This window comes from Ctenopharyngodon idella, chromosome 10, assembly GCF_019924925.1.
Source record: "Ctenopharyngodon idella isolate HZGC_01 chromosome 10, HZGC01, whole genome shotgun sequence".
NCBI classification, from domain to species: Eukaryota; Metazoa; Chordata; class Actinopteri; order Cypriniformes; family Xenocyprididae; genus Ctenopharyngodon; species Ctenopharyngodon idella.
In genome coordinates this window covers 18,785,174-18,803,915 of record NC_067229.1, presented here as the reverse complement: position 1 = coordinate 18,803,915, position 18,742 = coordinate 18,785,174, and the positions used below count along the sequence as shown (strand labels likewise).

At 38.5% G+C, this 18,742-nt stretch overlaps 1 protein-coding gene across 1 annotated transcript in view; it reads right to left on the bottom strand.

Moving 5' to 3' along the window:
- Window positions 1–357: 357 nt before the first annotated feature.
- dag1 (dystroglycan 1) overlaps window positions 358–18,742 on the bottom strand; it is a 37,281-nt gene continuing 18,896 nt past the window's right edge. The window contains 4 exon segments of the mRNA XM_051909109.1: window positions 358–4,680; window positions 4,682–5,973; window positions 5,976–6,306; window positions 14,123–14,651. Coding sequence (XP_051765069.1) covers window positions 4,024–4,680; window positions 4,682–5,973; window positions 5,976–6,306; window positions 14,123–14,452 — 2,610 coding nt within the window. The 5' untranslated portion in view covers window positions 14,453–14,651 and the 3' untranslated portion in view covers window positions 358–4,023.

Genomic DNA, 18,742 nt, shown 5'->3' with positions numbered 1-18,742 from the left:
CAGGCTGACAGCTTCAACAGAAGCAAAAACTATCGATTAACAACATAGAAAAAAAAATGAATAGCATTTTTACTTCCGGAACCCGACTGTTGTGCTTCAGCATATAGCCTTCCAATGTAAGTGCTGTGCATTACTTTAACCACGATTTTTGTTCGTTTCAACAAACTTAGCCACAAATCAAATTATATTCAGCATTAATTATCATAGAACCTGTCAATATATCTTAATTGTTTGAACCCAGAACATTCCTTTAATCCCAAAATTATGAATGATATGGTTAAAAGGCCTTTACATGAAATGATATGCATGAACTTGCGCAAATCTCTCAATAATGAATTATCAAAGAACCCACACACATTACCGGTGAGAACACTTTTTAATACAAGATTCAAACATACAGTGTTTGGTGGTATAAATTAACCAACGCTGTTTAACATGAAAGAGAATGTGTTTTTCCTTGCGTTGGCGTTGGCGTAGAATTCTTTACTAGGTTGTAGAATCTGTATTGTCAGACCTCAAAAGGCGTCTCATTTAACACATCACTGTCATTTGTTACACCTGGCCCCCAAGGTCAACCTCAGCACCTTTAGAAACGCATTGTCTAAATGTTCAACGTCAATCTTTTGTCAACTCAGCTTGTCTTTGCGATACAGCTTGCACACTTTGAAACATAGATAAAACTTGGACAAAATGTTAAAAATGAAAAGAAACAAAACTCATATACACAAAACATACTGACCATTTCCCCCTCTTGTATTATCCATATCAATCATAAAAGCATGATATTCCACTTTTAAGGATTAAAGTTATATTCATACAGTAATTATAAAATAATCAAACAAACTGCAAGAATTGTTTTCTGCAGGCTGAAATACTGTAAAAATTTGTAAGGCTGACTTGATTTCACATTAAAAAAAAAAAAATCTATAGACATCAAGACGAAGAATAAAAAGAATAAAAAGAATATTGTGAGAGATTAAATTCATCCTTAGCTCAATGTTTGTGAAAATAACCATATAGATTGAATATGTCATATTATCCATTGACTTACAACACTGAGCTTGTACTTTATAGGAAAAACAAATAAACATTCTTAAAAGGGGAAACTATTGTATTTTTACTTATTCATCATTCCTTTTACTCAAAACTGTTAAAGAAATGAATCAACAACATGAACTAAAGCAGCAGACATTAGCAAACAACATCCATTTTGTAATCCGCATCTTTGGTTTTTCCAACTAAAATATTTATATAAATATTTACTAAAATATTTTAGTTGTGCTAATGAGAAAGCAGTAGCTTTACTGCAACAAACTCATTGCTACATAAATGTATCCTGTAAATTATGTATTATAACATTGAAACCAAAGGATTCGTTTCCTCGCTGATTTTTTATTCCTGTAAAAGAAAAGATAAACTTACTCGAGAAGCAAAATTATGTACGATAATAGCCTTTTTCTTACCTTGCTGACAAATTGCTAAAATTTTAGTTTCAAATACTAATCTAACAAAATACACAAATTTGCTTCTTTGAGAAAAAAAAAAAAAAAAAAAAAAAAAAAATACTGATTAGGAATTTTTTTTTTTTTTTTTTTTTTGCAGTTTGTCAATGCCGCACCAAGATGAAGTGTTTCAATGTTTTTGTACCTCAATCCTACTGTATCTTTGCAAGACCAACATTTCCACCTTCAAACTGCTGGTATGTACGAAAGAAACATGAAATCAAACCTCAGTGGATTTTGGTTTGCTGAAAAAAATCTATAAAGGCTAAATGGAAGCATTAAAAAAAAAAAAAAAAAAAAAAAAAGGAGTTATGATTACACCCCAAAAATACAACCATACATAACCCCTACGTGGCAAAACAATTCAGTCATCTTGGGTTCTCAGATTTGAGGAGGTATCACACATATCTTGCAGACTACTCATACTGCAGCCGTGACTATGCCACACCTTTATTATTGCAAATGTCACTTTTGAAATCAAACCTCAAAACAAATGAGCGTAAAACACAAATCAGAAAAGAAAAGAAAAAAAAAAAAAAAACTATTACAAAGGGCAACATTTTTCCTGACAACACAGTCCGCCTTTTCCATTTTGTTAAATAAATTTAAAGCAAACTTAAACAGAACCACCTAAAAAAGACCCATGAGGAAAAGCTATATAATGAATCAATTACCAAGACTAAAGATTTACAAATTGCAGTACACTATATATTTATTCTTCTTAATAAACAATTTGAGGCTGTATCAAAAACTTTATAAAAAATTAGATCATGATTTTTTCTTTTTTTTTCCCTAGGTTTTTTTGATGATTTTGTAAATGAAACCAGTTCTTTTCACTCCTTCTATTCCAGGTCTTGCGCAAAGACTTTTTAATAACCATCACTATATATATAAAAAATAATCACCCCTCATCTAAAACAAACGGTAATATTTTTTTCTCTATTTCTTTTTTTTTTTTTTTTTTTTTAAACCATATCTGATTTACACACGTTTGGACTATAAATACAGTTATATCCACAGGCAGAATATTATGTACAGAAGACACTTGCTGCGATACCACCAAGGCAAAATATGGCATTCAACTGCAAATATATATAGTTATGACATGACATTTAATAAACAATGGCGTTGTGTAGAGGATGGGTCACCATTATCAAAATCTTCAGTCTTTATTTAGAATTATTTTGAGTAGATCCAAGGCATATACTCCATAATCATCACTGAAATATATATATATATTTTTAAAAATAACATAACATAAAAATAAAAGAAAAAGAAACAAAGAAACTGCAAATCATCTGAAATCAGAGCTTGTTCTGATTAAATCAAGTCTTTGAAATTGAGCAATCTGTCTCAATGACTGTCAGTAGCTTGAGTTTAACTGGTGAAACAGTATATTGGTGGTTTTGACTTGAGGGTGCTGAACATTGTTCCTGCTGTTTTATAAGAGAATTAAGGATGTCAAGACCCCATCAACCTGTATATCCAATTAAATCACAAGATTTCTTAATGACCTATGGGAAATATGATTAAGTGAGATCAATACTGGGCTTCAGCCTGCCAGGTCATAGGCAGAATCTGCATAGACGACTCGCTCATGAGATTACCTACTCCAAAAGTTTCATATGTCTGGCAAGAAACTATAGCACATATCTCAAGTCAGAACACACTCAGCGATATGTTCGCTCAGTAATTTAGCTTTTTTTTTTTTAGCTTTTTTTTTCTCCAGAATTTAGGGGTGGAAAATAGTGTTTTCAGTGTGATACTTTAAAAAAAGTAATAAAAATATATATAATACAAATTAAAGATGTTCTAGCACAACTTTCAAATATACAGTGGATTAAACAAATCTTTCGTTTTGGCTACCTCTTCTTGTAGTGATTTAACTAGACATGTGAATAACAATATAAACAGTTTAATTTTGTGTTAAAAGGCAAAACCATAATGAATCGACATCCCACAAAACTGTCTGCATGGCTGTCCAAGTCTCTCAAGGCCATTCTTTTATTCCCCTTCTGTTATTGAATTTCTCTATGAAACCTTTTGCACCTGCAGTCAGCTTTATTGTCCGCTTACATTATTCAAGATTAACGAATTCATAAGATAGAAAGAGTGCTGTTAGGCAAGGAGTTTGATTCTGAGTCAAAAAAGGAAAAAAATAAAATAAAAATAAAATAAAAATAAAAAATAAAAAACAAAACCAATAATTAGTTTATAATAATAAAGCCCATCTAGACACAAAAGCGCCAGGACTGGAGGGTACATCCCCAACAGTTTAGCAATAACCAGAGTAGTCAGAGGCTGAGGTTGTTCTTGCTGTCCTTCGCAGACTATCCACTCACCCCACCCTCCCACATCTCCTTAAGAGTCCTGTTTAACAAAAACCATCCCATCACATTCAAACCCAAAACCCCAATTTGCAGTGCCCCCCTTCTAAAAATCCCATAATGCAAAGAGACAACACACTGGTGTGGAACTACAAAAGTTCCCCATCCTCCTGCTCCGGAGGTTTCAGCAAACATTAGGGTGGCACGTAAGGGGGAGGAGATCTGTACGGGGTCATGTTCTTAGGGCGGGATCCCTTCCCCTCCATTGGGACAGAGAAGGGTGGTGGTGGCTGGTAGGGAGGGGCATTAGGATCCTCATCATGTAGAGGTATGTACTCTCCCAAAAGGTCCTGGTTCAGAGGTGTTGTCTCTGGACTAGCCATGTTAGGATACTCTGGTGGAGGAAGCGGAGGCTTTTCCTCTTGAAGGATAAGGGGCATGCTGGAAGATGGGGGTGGCTTAGAGTCATCGAGCTCATCCGCAAAAATAATGGGCACTCCTTTCTTGATGAAAGTTGCTTGATCTTCGATAGTCAGCTTGCCTTTGCGCTTCTTCCGATAGCAAATCATGGCAATGATTCCGGCAATCAGCAAAATAGCTGCAACCACCACTGCCGGTATGACGGTGTGAAGATAAACATCATCAGTGCTCTGTCTTCCCGCGCCTACAGCAGGAGTAACAGGAGATTGTGTTGGATCTGGGATATCACCTAACGGTACAAACATGAAGTTACGGCAGCTTCCTGTGCCTCTGACAGTGATATTTGATGCCACGAAGTCTGGTGCCATGGCATTACTGAATTGTAAGGAGGGTCTACCCTCAGGATCAGAGATTCTTCTGCTCAGAAAGCTGTATTTGCTCTTTTGGGCAGGGGTTTTGCTGAAGGCTGTTGTTGGTCCATTCCACTATGATGGAGCCCTTGGTGATGTTCTTTAGCGTAACAGTGCTGCTGTTACGATCACCAAAAGACTGGGCCAGTTTCTTGACAAGAAGGATCTTCTTGTGAATGTCATTGGTAACTGTACGTGCATCCCCGTCAAACACGGCAGTAAACAACACCGGTGGCTTAACGCTGGTTCCCCATCGATTGACACGGACCTCAAAGGCATCTACTGCATAGAGACCTCCTTTGTCAGTTGCTTGCATGAAATACTCATGTTTCCCTTCATGCTCCTGGTCTGGTAATCCATACAGCAACTGGCTTGTGCTATTGAACTGTATCCAGGAATCATCCCCAACCACATCATTGCCTTTGCGCAAGGTTAGCCTTAACTTATCTGTAGTTCCATCCTCTTTGTCGAAAAATGTATCAGATGGAACCTTCACCTCAAAGTAGGTGCCAACATAGGCATTCACCTGATCGATTGGGTTACGCAGCTGGGGTTTTATATTGCCATCAATTACAATAACCGAGGGAGTGGTGCGTCTTGGTGGCTTGGCTGTGGTGGACTTGGGTTCTTTTGGTATTGGTGTTGTCTTTGCTTTCTTTACAGGTCTTTTTGTTGGTTTCCTGGGGGTGGGTGTTGCTGGGGTCACAGAGGTTCCAACATATACAGGCCTGGTCATGGTGGGCTGGATGCCGATAGTGCTGGTGGTCTCCATTACACGTGTTGGCTGAGGGGGGCCTAAGGTTGGAGTGTAGGCAATAGGATCTTTGTTTCGAATGGTAGGTTTCACAGGAAGTGGCACAGGACCACGAACAGGTGGGGCAGAACTGTCTGAGGTAGGAGCAATAGAAGGAGAGGTTGGTGTGGGAACGATACGGATGGGGGGCTCAGGGTAAGCTGTTGGGGGGAGTAATGAGGGAATGGGAGTGGGGGTGTTGTTGAGCTGCCTTCGCACCCTTTTGGGTATATGGGGTTTTTTGTTAGCGATATGCCATCCAACGACTGGATACCCCAACTGTGCAGACATGGTCCCCTCTTTTGCCGGAACCTGAACACTACTAATATCAGGAATGCTGCTTTGATCCAGACTGCAGCCAAGTTTCCAGGACAAAAGGGCTCCATTTTCAACCACCTTCTTGGCATTTCCCGGTCCTGCCATGAAAGCAGACATGTCAAACAAACGGTTGTTGACCACAGGCAAAATCTTCATGTGCTGAAGCCCCATGCCAGAGAACTTTTTCATGTTTGCAAGTAGTTCACCCTCTGCTTTGAGCTCATCTTTGTAAGGTCAGCATCCAGAATGACCGTAAGCACAGTAACAGGCTCCTCATTGCCACAGATGAAAGGTTGGACAACATTGCTGGCTGATTGCTGTATTGCAAGCTGAAAAGGGTCTGTATCAGCATGCTCCTCTGGGTGCACCTCAATGGAGAACACATCTGGGCTTTGGGAAACTTGGCTCTCATTGGAAACAGAAACAGATATGTAGTGAACGCCCTTGTCTGTCTCAAGAGGAAGGCCTTGAAGTGTGCCAATCTCTGCATCCCAATGCAGCCATGCTGGGAGCACATCCTTGCTTGCTTCTGTGATCTGTAAAATGGGAAGAGAAATAACGATTACTGCAACTGAATGACTCACATCTGAAATTTAACAAGACAAATGAGCTTACAGTGATGCCAGATATGCACTGCCAAGTAAAACATGTAAAACCTCAAAGTAAATCCCACTTTATAATGTGACTAATCACATGAATCGAAGTTGTCTTTCTCAAATGACACATCATTTTTAGTTTTTGTATTCAATCTTTCCTGGATGTGAGCACAGATTCAGTATCTTCAAATTCAGTAAGACAGGAGGAGTGAAGACTATAATGAATGAGTGCTCTCAGAGTGGGATAGAGCTCCCTGCGGCATGAGATTCTCCACCAGCTGGAGAGCCATTCAATGAGCTCTCAGTCAAAAATAACCAATAATGAATCAATGGCATTGCGACGATCCATTAACATAAGTCTCTTTGCAAATTCAAAAATACACCCTTTGCTTCCAGCCCTTAATTTGATTGTTAATACATCCTGGTTCATACATTATGTAGAGCCAGTGCTCATGGGTTGGCTCATTAAAACTCAATCCAGAACATAACAGTCACTAAGGGAGCAATGGTATCAGCAGCTAGGCTTTTTTTTTCCCTTTTCTTTTTTTTCCCCCTCCAATTGACAGTCTTCAAAGGTTTAGACACAAAAATCCACCAGCATCACACCCCTCTCTGCCTTTCGCAATCCTGCTTTTGAATATTCCCATCAACCAGTCAAAGCATGTGTGCGAGTTGTGAACCTATTTGATCGCTTAGAGACATTAATAATTCAGGTGGGAGTCTAATTATAGGCTGATCTATAGTCTTGTTGATTGATAGTGTGCTTGAAACATCAACACTGCTGCACTTCAAATGGTACTTAGCTTGCACAGAACAGTGGTATTTTGAGGGCTTAAAGGGTTAACACAAAAATTACAATTCTGTCATAATTTACACAGTAGCAGCTCTCAAATCCTATTTGCTTCCGCATATTTTTAAATATGGCACCTTATGAGGGGCCATAAACCATAAAGTGAAATGACAATTTAGTTATCATACTAAGCTATCGTATTTTATTATTATTATTATTTTTTTTTTCCCCCCAGTCTTGATGTCCACCCCATTCATTTACATTGTATGAAAAAGTGTGGTGTGAATGTTCTGCTGAACACATTTTGTATTCCATGAATAAAAGAAAGTCAAACAGAACTGGAATGCCATAAATGAGTTAATAATGGCAGAATTTTTATTTTTGGGTGAACTATTCCTTTAAAACACAGAAATGGGCCATAGCTATCAATTACAGAATGTGTCAAACTACGATCAATTGTGGAATTATCCTTCAATTAGAGAATTGATTCAGCAATGCCACTGCATCTATATTTACTTTTCACCTCATTATCTGGTGAAAATTATCATTATCATCATTATCTGTAAAAACCAAGCAACCAGCAACATCTAATAGATATACAGCACTGACAAAAAAATACCTTAGATATTCTGTTTATAGTCAAATTGATAGTATTCCTGCAATGAAACATATGGTACAGATGGCATGCGTCTACTTTGTGCCTTTTCAGATGGTTTAGAATAAAACGGAAGGTTAAGGCAAGTCTTCAACGCCGACTTCTGAAACTAGAGCATCAGTGGCAACACACACAGCCACTGCCACACACACTGACATTTAGGGAACCACATAGTTTCCATAGTGATGATTCATGCAACCCACACTAAAGACAGTATAACTTCTGCCAAAGGCATGTTTCTCTTGACTTAAGTGAAGAAAGCAAGGAAAGGCAGAAATGAGTGCAGAGAGAATGTCAACAACAAGAATATTAGGGAGTTGGTTTTTCTTTCATATTTCAATTGCTGCGGCAAGCCTGTTGGGATGCTTCTGAATGGCACATGTAGAATGGGAAAGAAAATATTCCTTCTACAGATCCCAGGGCCACAAAACCAATGGACCAACAGGGTATCTAAAAAATGAAAACTGTCATCATTTACTCACCTTCATGTTGTTTCAAACCTTTTTAAAAACAAACGGTCATGTTAAGCAATATGACAGCCTCAGTTTCACTCAATATTTTTCCATACAAGAAATGTGAATGGCGACTGTCAGTTTTTAACATTTTATTAAACCTGTTACGCTCCACGGGAGAAAGAAAGTCAAGAAGGTGTGGAAAAACATGACAGTGAGAAATTGATGACAAAATGTTACCTTTTAGATGAACTATCCCTTTAACAACCCCTAGGACCTCAGTGATAGGGTTGTAATATTAAAATTTAAAAAGACCTGATGAGAAGAATATACTTTTCCCACCTGAAATGAAGGAATTACATGGATGAATCGAAACTCCCTTCGTTGTGGGTCGAATAAAGCCGCTCATTGTTAGAGCATGCTTGTGGGGGAGTCTGCAAGAAGAATAGATCCCATTGTTGGGATATGAAGACAGCTGAAAAGATAAGATTCATAGTTCTGAAGGAGTAGGCTCAGGCATGTCTTTGTGATATTAGAGAGAGAAATGGAGACAAAGGCAGCGATGGGGGAACTGGCTTGAAACATTTGAAGAGCCCTTTAGTTTGGCCAAGATGATGTTTACAAGAAATGACTAACCCATTTTCTTTGGTTAAAAATTCATGCAACTCTACTCATCTTGGTCTCTGAATACATTTACACATGCTTCTTTAAATAAAAAAACCCATAACACTTTCAGGAGCGAAGCACTTGCACTCCTAATTTTGAGAAAGAATGACGACAGACTGATCTTTGAAAATAACCCACTCTTACCTAGGGAAAACGGCAGGCCTTTTTCAGCGGACTGTGGAACATGACCTATTTTTCTGCCGAAAATTACAAATGAAATGTGGGGTGTGCTCAGGTCACTAGAGAGAGGGATTTGCAAAATGTGCGACTGAGCTGCCCGTGTAGCAGAAATCAAAACAGTCTTAAAGTTGCCAATGGCAGTCCATTTCTTCTACCTTCATCTAGGTAAATGAAAGCTATCAAATGAATGCCGATTCTGTTTGCTGACATTTTTCAGACAGGGAAAGAAAAGGTAACAGAATAAAGGCTCACCGGGAGAGCTGCTGTTTGTTTATGACAAAACTTTAAATTGCTATTCGGTGAGGAGGGAATGTCAGCTTTTGATCCATGCTGCAGAACAACCATGAACAAAGGAGAAAACAGTAGATGTGCAGAAAAAAAAAAAAAAAAAAAAGGGTAGTGAAGATAAAACTCATGAATGGCAAGCAGTATTCTTTAACGTGGATCGGTATCGAAACACTGTCACGTTATGAAAGAGGGAAAATTACAGCTCCTTGGGCCGTGTCATTTGTGGCGGACAGGTGGAGATGGGCATATGCAGTAACTCGACATTTGAATTCAACATAGGACCTATTAGATAGGACCTACCAGGGCTTCTGCAAAATAAGGACCCTGAATAAAGAGGGATAAATACTAAAAGAGGGGCTTATTTATGGTATAAATCCACAGAGCTCCATTTCCTGAAACAATCACAAGGAGAACAGTCAAGGACACTTAACTAGTCAACCCGTAACTGCCCTCTAGTGGACATAGCAGGAACCGCATGGCAGGTTCCTCTGTTGATTCATTCACACAAGCCGAGGGCTGTGTTTTGCTCCCTTTGTTTCCAAACCCACCTAAAATGAGGAATTATAGGACCTTTTTTTTCTGAAAACGAAAGACTTGTCGAGACTGCATAAAGACTGTGAAAGGGCAGTGGTGCAGCAGAGTAATTCTAGCCTGCAATGTAACTAGCACCGCAAAAGCTGGTTGCTATGCAGACAGTATCATAACAAATAAATGTGAATAAGCATCCACAAGCCCTAAATGGAGTGATCTTGAGTTACATACATCTCCCAGTCAACATAAAGTGACTCATATTTCCAAAGGCATTTTATTATCAGCTGCAGGAATACAACTTTTCCACTGCCTCACTGCTGAGGCTAATTAGGTTTCAGTGCCAGTCTTTGTGCTGAAAGAGGGAGGGGCTGGGGAGAATACGAAGAATCCTGCCATCACGGACGAGAGTGAAGGATCAGGAGGAGAGGAATTCAGAGAAATGAAAAGACAAGGGAGAGAGAAGCTCGCCGTTTCTTTCATTCAAAAAGAAACAACATTAGCAGCAACTAAAACATCTGCCTCTATGTATCGAGACGATTGAGCATTCGTCAATTGGCTTTGGCATTTAAGACTAGAGCTTTGTGCTTTTTTTTTTATTTATGTTCAAAACAGGACAAAGGGATTTTTTTTTAAGATGAGCTTGGCTCTTCTCTCTTTTAAGCATATCCCCTTGGTTCCTTTTTGATAAAATGGAGGCTAGAAATGTAAAAGCATGAAGTAGGTCAGTAACTTCAAAAGGATCTTTTGCACAGTAGGTTATTTATGAATATCTGAGGGTCCAAGTATTTCGTGGAAATCATGCTGATGGGTCTGGTGTGAACAGAGGGCTTTGGACATGACTGACTTAAGATACTATAGAATAAACAGCAAAGACCTACTGCAATACTATACACCATTTATGCTATAAAATTTATATCTATATATCTATATATATCTATATCTATATATATCTATATATATATCTATATCTATATATATCTATATATATATATATATCTATATCTATATATATCTATATCTATATATATATATATATATATAAATAATATATATAGAGAGAGAGAGAGAGAGCGCGAGATAGCACATCAACTAAAATGTTAAAATATAAACAAGAGATCTGGAAATGCATTATTGGTGTTTGCTAAGGCAAGCACAACTATTACTATTGCACATACATATTTTCCTGTTAAGCCTAAATGTGAAAGATACTCAAAATCTCCTATGACTTTAAGTTGAGGTTTTTAAACCATGGTCCAGGGACCCCCAGGGGGTCATGAGGGTGGGCGAAAAATTTCAGAGAAAAGACAAAAAGAAAATGTATTGTTAACATGTTAACTTAAGACATTAATTAAATGTTTAATGTGATATATATATATATATATATATATATATATATATATATATATAAATCTTTTTTTTTTTTTTTCTGTCAGATGATGCAAATCACTGTACAATATCTATACCTCTTTGTGTAGAACTGATGATCACTCTTTTAACAATACACACTACTTTACTATAGAGAAAAATAAATATATGCAATTGTATATTATGACAATACACCAGGAAAAGTAATTTTATATAAAAAAAAAAAAAAAAATTCTTGGGTGCACAAATTATATAAAATCTAAACATTTAGTGAAAAAAAAAAAAAAAAAAAAAATAGTGAAAGTCTAGTGCTAAATATGGCAAAATGTTAATAAAAACTAAATTACTATTCTATTTGTAAAATATATACATGAAAAACAATTTCTAGAAAATAAGTACTATAATATTTCAAGATTTATGTTAAATGTATTGTGAAGCTTTTTAATGGGGCAACAAGATATAATAGATATGACAGATACGAGTAAAATCCATTTACTGTGCGCATGCTTAATAAAATGGCAAAAAAGGCAGCATCAGAGCCGATACCGCTGCTGAGTATTGGATCGTTGCATCCCTATCTATTTTTGGGCCACTAAGCAACTACCTAGCAACCTCATAGCTAGTCTCTGATAATCTTCAACACTCTACCATTTCAGCGGCCAGTTTTTGTTGCACAGTTTGCACGTACCACCACTCCCAAGTAGTAAAACAGTGCTCTATAGTTGTAATTCATTTTTGTCCTGGCTCTCTACTTTTTTGAGACTTCAAAATTATTTATAGTTTGCAAAGCTGATGCTAAATGCTGTTAAGGAATGAAAGGGGAAGTTCATTGTAGGCTATTGGTCTGGACAGGTCTGAATGGCTATGGAAGGGAACAGCTGTAGGCAGCTTTAACTGTTGGGCGTTAGATTCTTTGGCACAGCTGTCAAGACAGATTTTCCGAAAGTGCACAAAGGGGTTTGTGGTTTCAACTTAAAAAATGCGCTTGACAGGGCAGAAATGATCCAGTGAATGTAGGATTACACAGAAGGCCTGGGAGAGCCGCCCAACATTTAGACGAGACAGAGAAACACAATGAACAGATTCAGACAGGGGTCAAGCTTTTAACAACAGTTGACATGGACTGGTTGGTTAAAAAATATCTCATCAACTGGGTGGTCAACAAAAGATGCCTGGTCAGGGCTGCATTGTGTTTGTACCGTTAGCGCATTGCTTGGTTTTCAGAAAACAAGAAATGCTAGCTGACAGAAGATAGGCACACACCTTGTTGGCGTTTATACAAGGGATGCTCCGATACCAAAACACAATACCACCCTGCATGTGTACAGTTTACAGAATATTAAACGAATGAAATATTCACTCATAGCATGTTGCTCATGAGTTAATGAATGAATCACGTGGAGTGGATTGAGCGCATCCCTTTTTTATAGACGTCGCTGGAAAGTTTGTGGTTTGGTCGGATATGTTAATAGCAAAGAAAATAAAATGAGGAGCATATTACTAACGTCAACTGATGGTAAAGAGAGAGCAAACTTCTGCTGCATGCTCTTGGTTGCTACAGCACACATACGTCATTTGGATTAAAACTAAATCGTATATGTAAGTAAAAACATGAACTGTTACATGATTTATGTATAATGAGTGGTTCCCTACATTATTACAAGAAAGTGGCACAATAATCACACAACGTTTTCAAGTACTTTTCTCTGCGCAAACATCCAAAGCTTGTTGTGTCTGTCTTTTGTTGTTAGATGAACATTAAGGACAGAGAAAAATCACTCACTGCTCTTGACTGAATGACTTTTGTAACTTTAATAATGATTAATAGTCTATTAATCATTAAAGTTAAGACTATGCAGTGTTATTTGACATTTGATTACTTTATTCAATTTCTGTACCTGAAAATTGTGACGTTTCACTGGTATCCAAAAATTTGAAGGGCCAGTAGAAAAAAAATCCTTAGCATTGAGCCCTGCTGGAGAAGCTCTAAATATTCAATGTGCTATTAAATGAAAGAAAATATGATAGAGCAATAGAATGAACAGTGAAAGTAACAGAAGCTCATACAATACACTTTAACAGGCATAATTAGGCGTGAAAATAACTGAAGGAAATATCTATTTGCTAAACGAATTAAGCAAACTAATTTGATTCATATTCTTTTGGTTTCTCTACCCTGTATTTTTAAAAATTACAAATGCAATGAATATACAAGCAATGAAAGTATTGATATGGGACTTGTTCTGGAAAAAGTGGTAACGGTGCATCCTTCGTTTATATAAAAATTTATATATATATATATATATATATATATATATATATATATATATATATATATATATATATATATATATATATATATATATATATATATATATATATATATCGTAGCACCAACTGTAACAAAATAACCAATTGTAACAAAAAAGCTGAAAATAAATGCCATGCCCTCACAAAAGTTTGGTAAACAAACAGATTTGTTTATGCTGTTGATCTAAATGTAAAGTGCACCCCATGCTCGCAGTTCCCAGAGAGCTCTATGCCATCAAGCATGCAGACCACGTGTTTGCAAGTAGTATTGCGTTATTACAGGGACCAACACATTTTATGGTCCATCAGTCATAAGGAAAGCGTAGAATAAGATTTGAGTAGTGCTTGGGGCAAAGTCACGTCTTTTGCACTGACTGAGTACACTGGCTGGGGAGTGTTGATGTGGCGCTATCTGATATACCAGGGACGATCCGCTGAGCACCAGAGGACAAATTTGTTTGCATACATTTGCAACACATTTTGAAGAATGCCATGTACTTTAAAGGAAGAGCCCCTTACCTTTACTATGCCCCTGGAGTCCTTCGCTTTGATGGGCACCCGCATTTGGAACACCCTGCCCACCACCGCCGAGGAGTCTGGGAAGCCACTGGGCTGTGACACAGACACAACCGCTGCTTCTGCCTCACGTAGGTCCGACAGCACCGCCGAGTGCATAGACGCCTCCAGTTGCCTTACGTCGCCTAGAACTTCCATGGGGTTCTGATCCCAGGAAGCCCGCACTTCCGTTACTGTCAGCACCATTGCGATCAGCAGCACCAGAAGAGTCCTGTCCCTTTGCCCTAGCATGGGGCATCCCCCATCCCGGAACTTTCTCAGTTTATTGCGCATGCCTGCTTTTATTTTCTCTCGCACAAAAGAGGACGTTCAGTTGAGGGGGCAGCATGCACCCCAGAGTCCGAAAGAACTGATCCTCTTTTCAAAAGCTCAATCCTCTCCTTTTGTTCTCGATTACGCCTCTTTTCCCTCCTTTTGTGAAAGTGCCCTCAGTAGTTTTGAAATCCCATAGTTAAGGGGCTGCCTCTAAGACCTGTGTTAAGAAATAGAAAGAGAGGAATTCATTAGCAAACATTTCAATAGCAAAAGACAACACTAACATGTCTCACCAACGCATCTTAACAGTAATGCATCAGGTCGGCGCTGCAAACGGCCTGAAATGGGTTACTGGTATAAGCTAGAGATGTGCAAAACTATATATTTGTTAGGGTTTACCTGACCTACATTTCAGGATTATCTGACCCTCAGTTTCTGAGGGGGCATTTACGTAAGACACGTTCTTGCGTTTGAAATCAGCTAGACGCAGCAGACTAAAACAGTCAGAGGACTTGCGATGCATTATCAAAGCTATTTTTGTACCTTATAAGTTTTTAACTATTTAAGCAATCATTTTTAAATTGAGAAATATTAAATTAAATGTTCATGAAGCAAAACAATAAAATAAAATAGTGAGTAGGGATGCAAAAAAGTATGTGCAAGAGATAAACTTGTTGACTTTACCAATCCACTAGTTGATTTTTAAATGTTGATTAGTCAGTTAGATCACTACCAAGCTATCTAATAAGTGATGTATCATGACGATGCCGTAAATCACTTTAGGTTAATGGTATAAGCCAGATCTTCGGTCTCTGCCAGTGCTGATGTTTCACACTCCTTGCTTACCCACATGCACACATACACAGGTGGATCAAGACTAATCTGATTACCATTCACAGCTTTCTCTCCCTTTTCTCCTCTCACACTGTGCTTTTCATTCCTGCTCTGCCTCATTCATCACCGAACATGTCCCTGAAAAAACACCCTGCACTGGAAGAGTAACCTGCTCCATGAGTATCGAAAGAAATGGTCGGAGACAGGGGGTCAGTCCATAGCGACCAACTGGTTCAAACACTTCAGAGGAATGCACACCCCATCTGAATTGTCTCATGGGGAGAGCTCTACACTCTAGAGGTTTGTTATTCATGCAGGTCTTTCATTCAGAGAGGAAGAAGAAAAAGCCTGCGGTGAAAAGAGGGATGGGTTTAGTGCAGGGTGGGCTAGAGATTTTCTACATTTGAAGAGGGAGCAGCTCCATACAATGCAGCTGATTTCCCCCGAGAACTGCTCTTTAGTCCCATGTCCAACCTATGAACGAGAGAAGCGGATACGAGAGGGGTGGGGCAGTCTCTCACGCTCTCTAACACTCCTTGTGTTCGGTGGGGGTTCGAGAGGAGCTTCTTCAGAAGACTCCCAAACAACAACACTGTAGGTCCAACTCACTATCTTTTGGAGATTCATTCTGAAAGCCAGCAGGAAAGTTACTCCTATAACAAAGTCCAAATAATCAACAACCATTTTCAAAGTCAGGTTTGTTTTGCAGTCTCAACCAGACGCCGACAAAACACTGTCCTTGAATGTTTAAAAAGACATCAAATGAAAATCAAAAACACATGGTTGACAGAAAAACATGGATACTACCGAGAGCAATAACATTGGGATGTGGAGATAGAACATAAGGCATGTTTTCAGGTTATGAGCAGGAATTTCAGAGAATGTTTAACAAAACATTTCATATTTACTTAACAGTGTGCAGGCCAAGGATCATCAATGGCCAACAAACTGCTGGGATGCTTTCTCCATTGATTTTCAAATAAAAATAAGTTCAAATCAGATTCATTCAGTTCAATAAGCCATTCATTAAGTCACCACAGATATATACAATGGGGGTTAGTGTCCAACTCTAATCAGTGCTTGCTCTCAGGTTTAGAGCCATTTGGAAAGAATCACTGAAGTCCAGAGTCCCTGACTTGTTAGTTTCCAATAGGAACTGTCTTTATGCCAGTGGATAATCTATAATGACTGCTGATGTACCTCATTACACAGACCACAGGCTCAAAAAAAAAAAAAAAAAAAAAAAAAAAAAAAAAACCACTCACTCTTCAATTCACATTCCATATCTAAGACAGATTATCATGCTGGTTTGTAAAACCTGCCAAACACGTGCCTAAAATGCCACCAATCCTCCCCGTTTTAAACTTAAGTCAATCTTTTTTTGACATGAATTGTTGACTAAAGATGAGAACTCATGTTACTCCTGCTGAAAACCCAGTCACCTTTTGCCATTTTTTTTTTTTTTTTTTTTTTTTTAAGGCTTTGATTAGAAATCTGCAGAATGCCTGAAGTCTTATCGCACATCATTTATCCTGAAAGGTATGGCTGGAGGTACAGTCAGTAGCATGACCCTCTTCAGCTTTCCGCACTTTTCCACTACAGTCCCACTATTGAGCATTCACAAAGAGCCAGATGAAATTGGCAGGTACATGAAAGAACTTAAACCTCATCTCCGGTTACGGATAAAGACGGCCTTTCAGCTCTCAGGAATGGCGGGCTGATCTCAAAAAGGTGGAAAAAGGGGCCTATCACAGCATTCCTCCCTTGATCAGCCCGGCACAAGAAGCTGCATTGGTCACAGGAACCCTGCCGCCAGACTCACTAGCAATAGACTCGGACCCTTTCAGCAGTCAAAGTCCAGAGAAGTCTTTGAAATGGACCATTCTGTTCCAAAGACAAAATGGAAATGATTTCATGCGTGGGAAAAAAAAAAATGAGAATCCTGAAGGCCAGTCCCTACATGCCAGCAAAACTACAGAGGGCCATTGTGTTGGAGGGCTGAAATAGTCCACTGGACGCTCCGGGAGATTAGGATTTGACAGGGATGTATGTAGGTTGGGGGAGAGGGCAAGCAGTAATAGGTTTGCAGACAACAGTTTAGTTGGCAAAGGGGGAAGAATGCCCTTTGCCCTGGTACCATGGTGACACCCCTTGTTCATCACCCCCAGGGGCCCATGCTATTGGACAAGCTTATAAAAAGGCATTGAGTCACATATTCCAGTTGGAGTAAGTCACAGATGTTTACTTGCGACCTTCAACATAGAAAAAATAAGCTAAGGTGCCTTGTTGGAGCCAACAGCACACTTTTTTTCATTACATTATCAATGTAATGTCAGACCACCTTAATTCAGTCAAAAAAAAAAAAAATATCTACTCAAATACAAATTCATAGTTGATTAGAACAATTCTGCACTCATCTGTAACTGTATGGACTAGTTCCATACACTTTTTTTTTTCTTTCTTTTTTTTCCTTTTTTTTTTTTCTTCAACCCTCAGAACAAATACAGAATTCACTGTTGATGCTATAAAAACCACATTTACCAATGCTCAGAGCTCTCAACTAAAATATAAATGCACCACAAGAGATCTGAAGAATACAATATAAATAAACATCAATGACTGAAAACCCAGTAACCTGACGTAGAAAGGTAATTTCAGGTTTATTTTTCAGAATTATAAAACTAGAGCCTGGCAAAATACAAAATTCAAGCAATATTCGACAATTAAAATTCTGCAAGCTGAGAACTGAGAATGTGACCACAGGCAAGGTGATCTCAATCAGGAATTTTATTCAAGCTAAACAAACTTGGGAGGGAGAGTAAACTGCCTTGAATTTATGTTGTCAGTTTCTTGTTTGTGCGAAAACGCAAATAAATAGTTATACAGAATTGTAGGAAGGACATGAGCAGAAAGGTGTGCACCAGCAATTATTCATTTCTGATTTGAGAAGGAAGTATTCATGGAGAGAGAGAGGGGGAGAGGGAGAGAGAGAGAGAGAGAGAGAGAGAGAGAGAGAGAGAGAGAGAGAGAGAGAGAGAGAGAGAGAGAGAGAGAGAGAGAGAGAGAGAGAGAGAGAGAGAGAGAGAGAGAGAGAGAGAGAGAGAGAGAGAGAGAGAGAGAGAGAGAGAGAGAGAGAGAGAGAGATCACAAATTACATTAGAAGCCACTGGCAACAGCTCACTTAGGTCAGTTCATACTGCATGTCTGTATTTTCCTCACCGGTGTTGGCAAGCCACTTGATACCAAGACTTAAAATAGCTACCAACCAAAAAGTACTGCCAAAACATTAAAATCCTGCAATGCTCTCACTGTCATAGTATTAGTTTGGAGAGTCCCTCAGCAGTACCCTCAGTCTTTCCCATTATAGTGTGGTATGCACCCTCAGCAGGGTCAGAGGTTATAACCACACTCCTCATTTGGCGATTGAGTAACGGAGAGCGGGCCTCTCCCTGAAGAGACTGACTGCGGTGATTA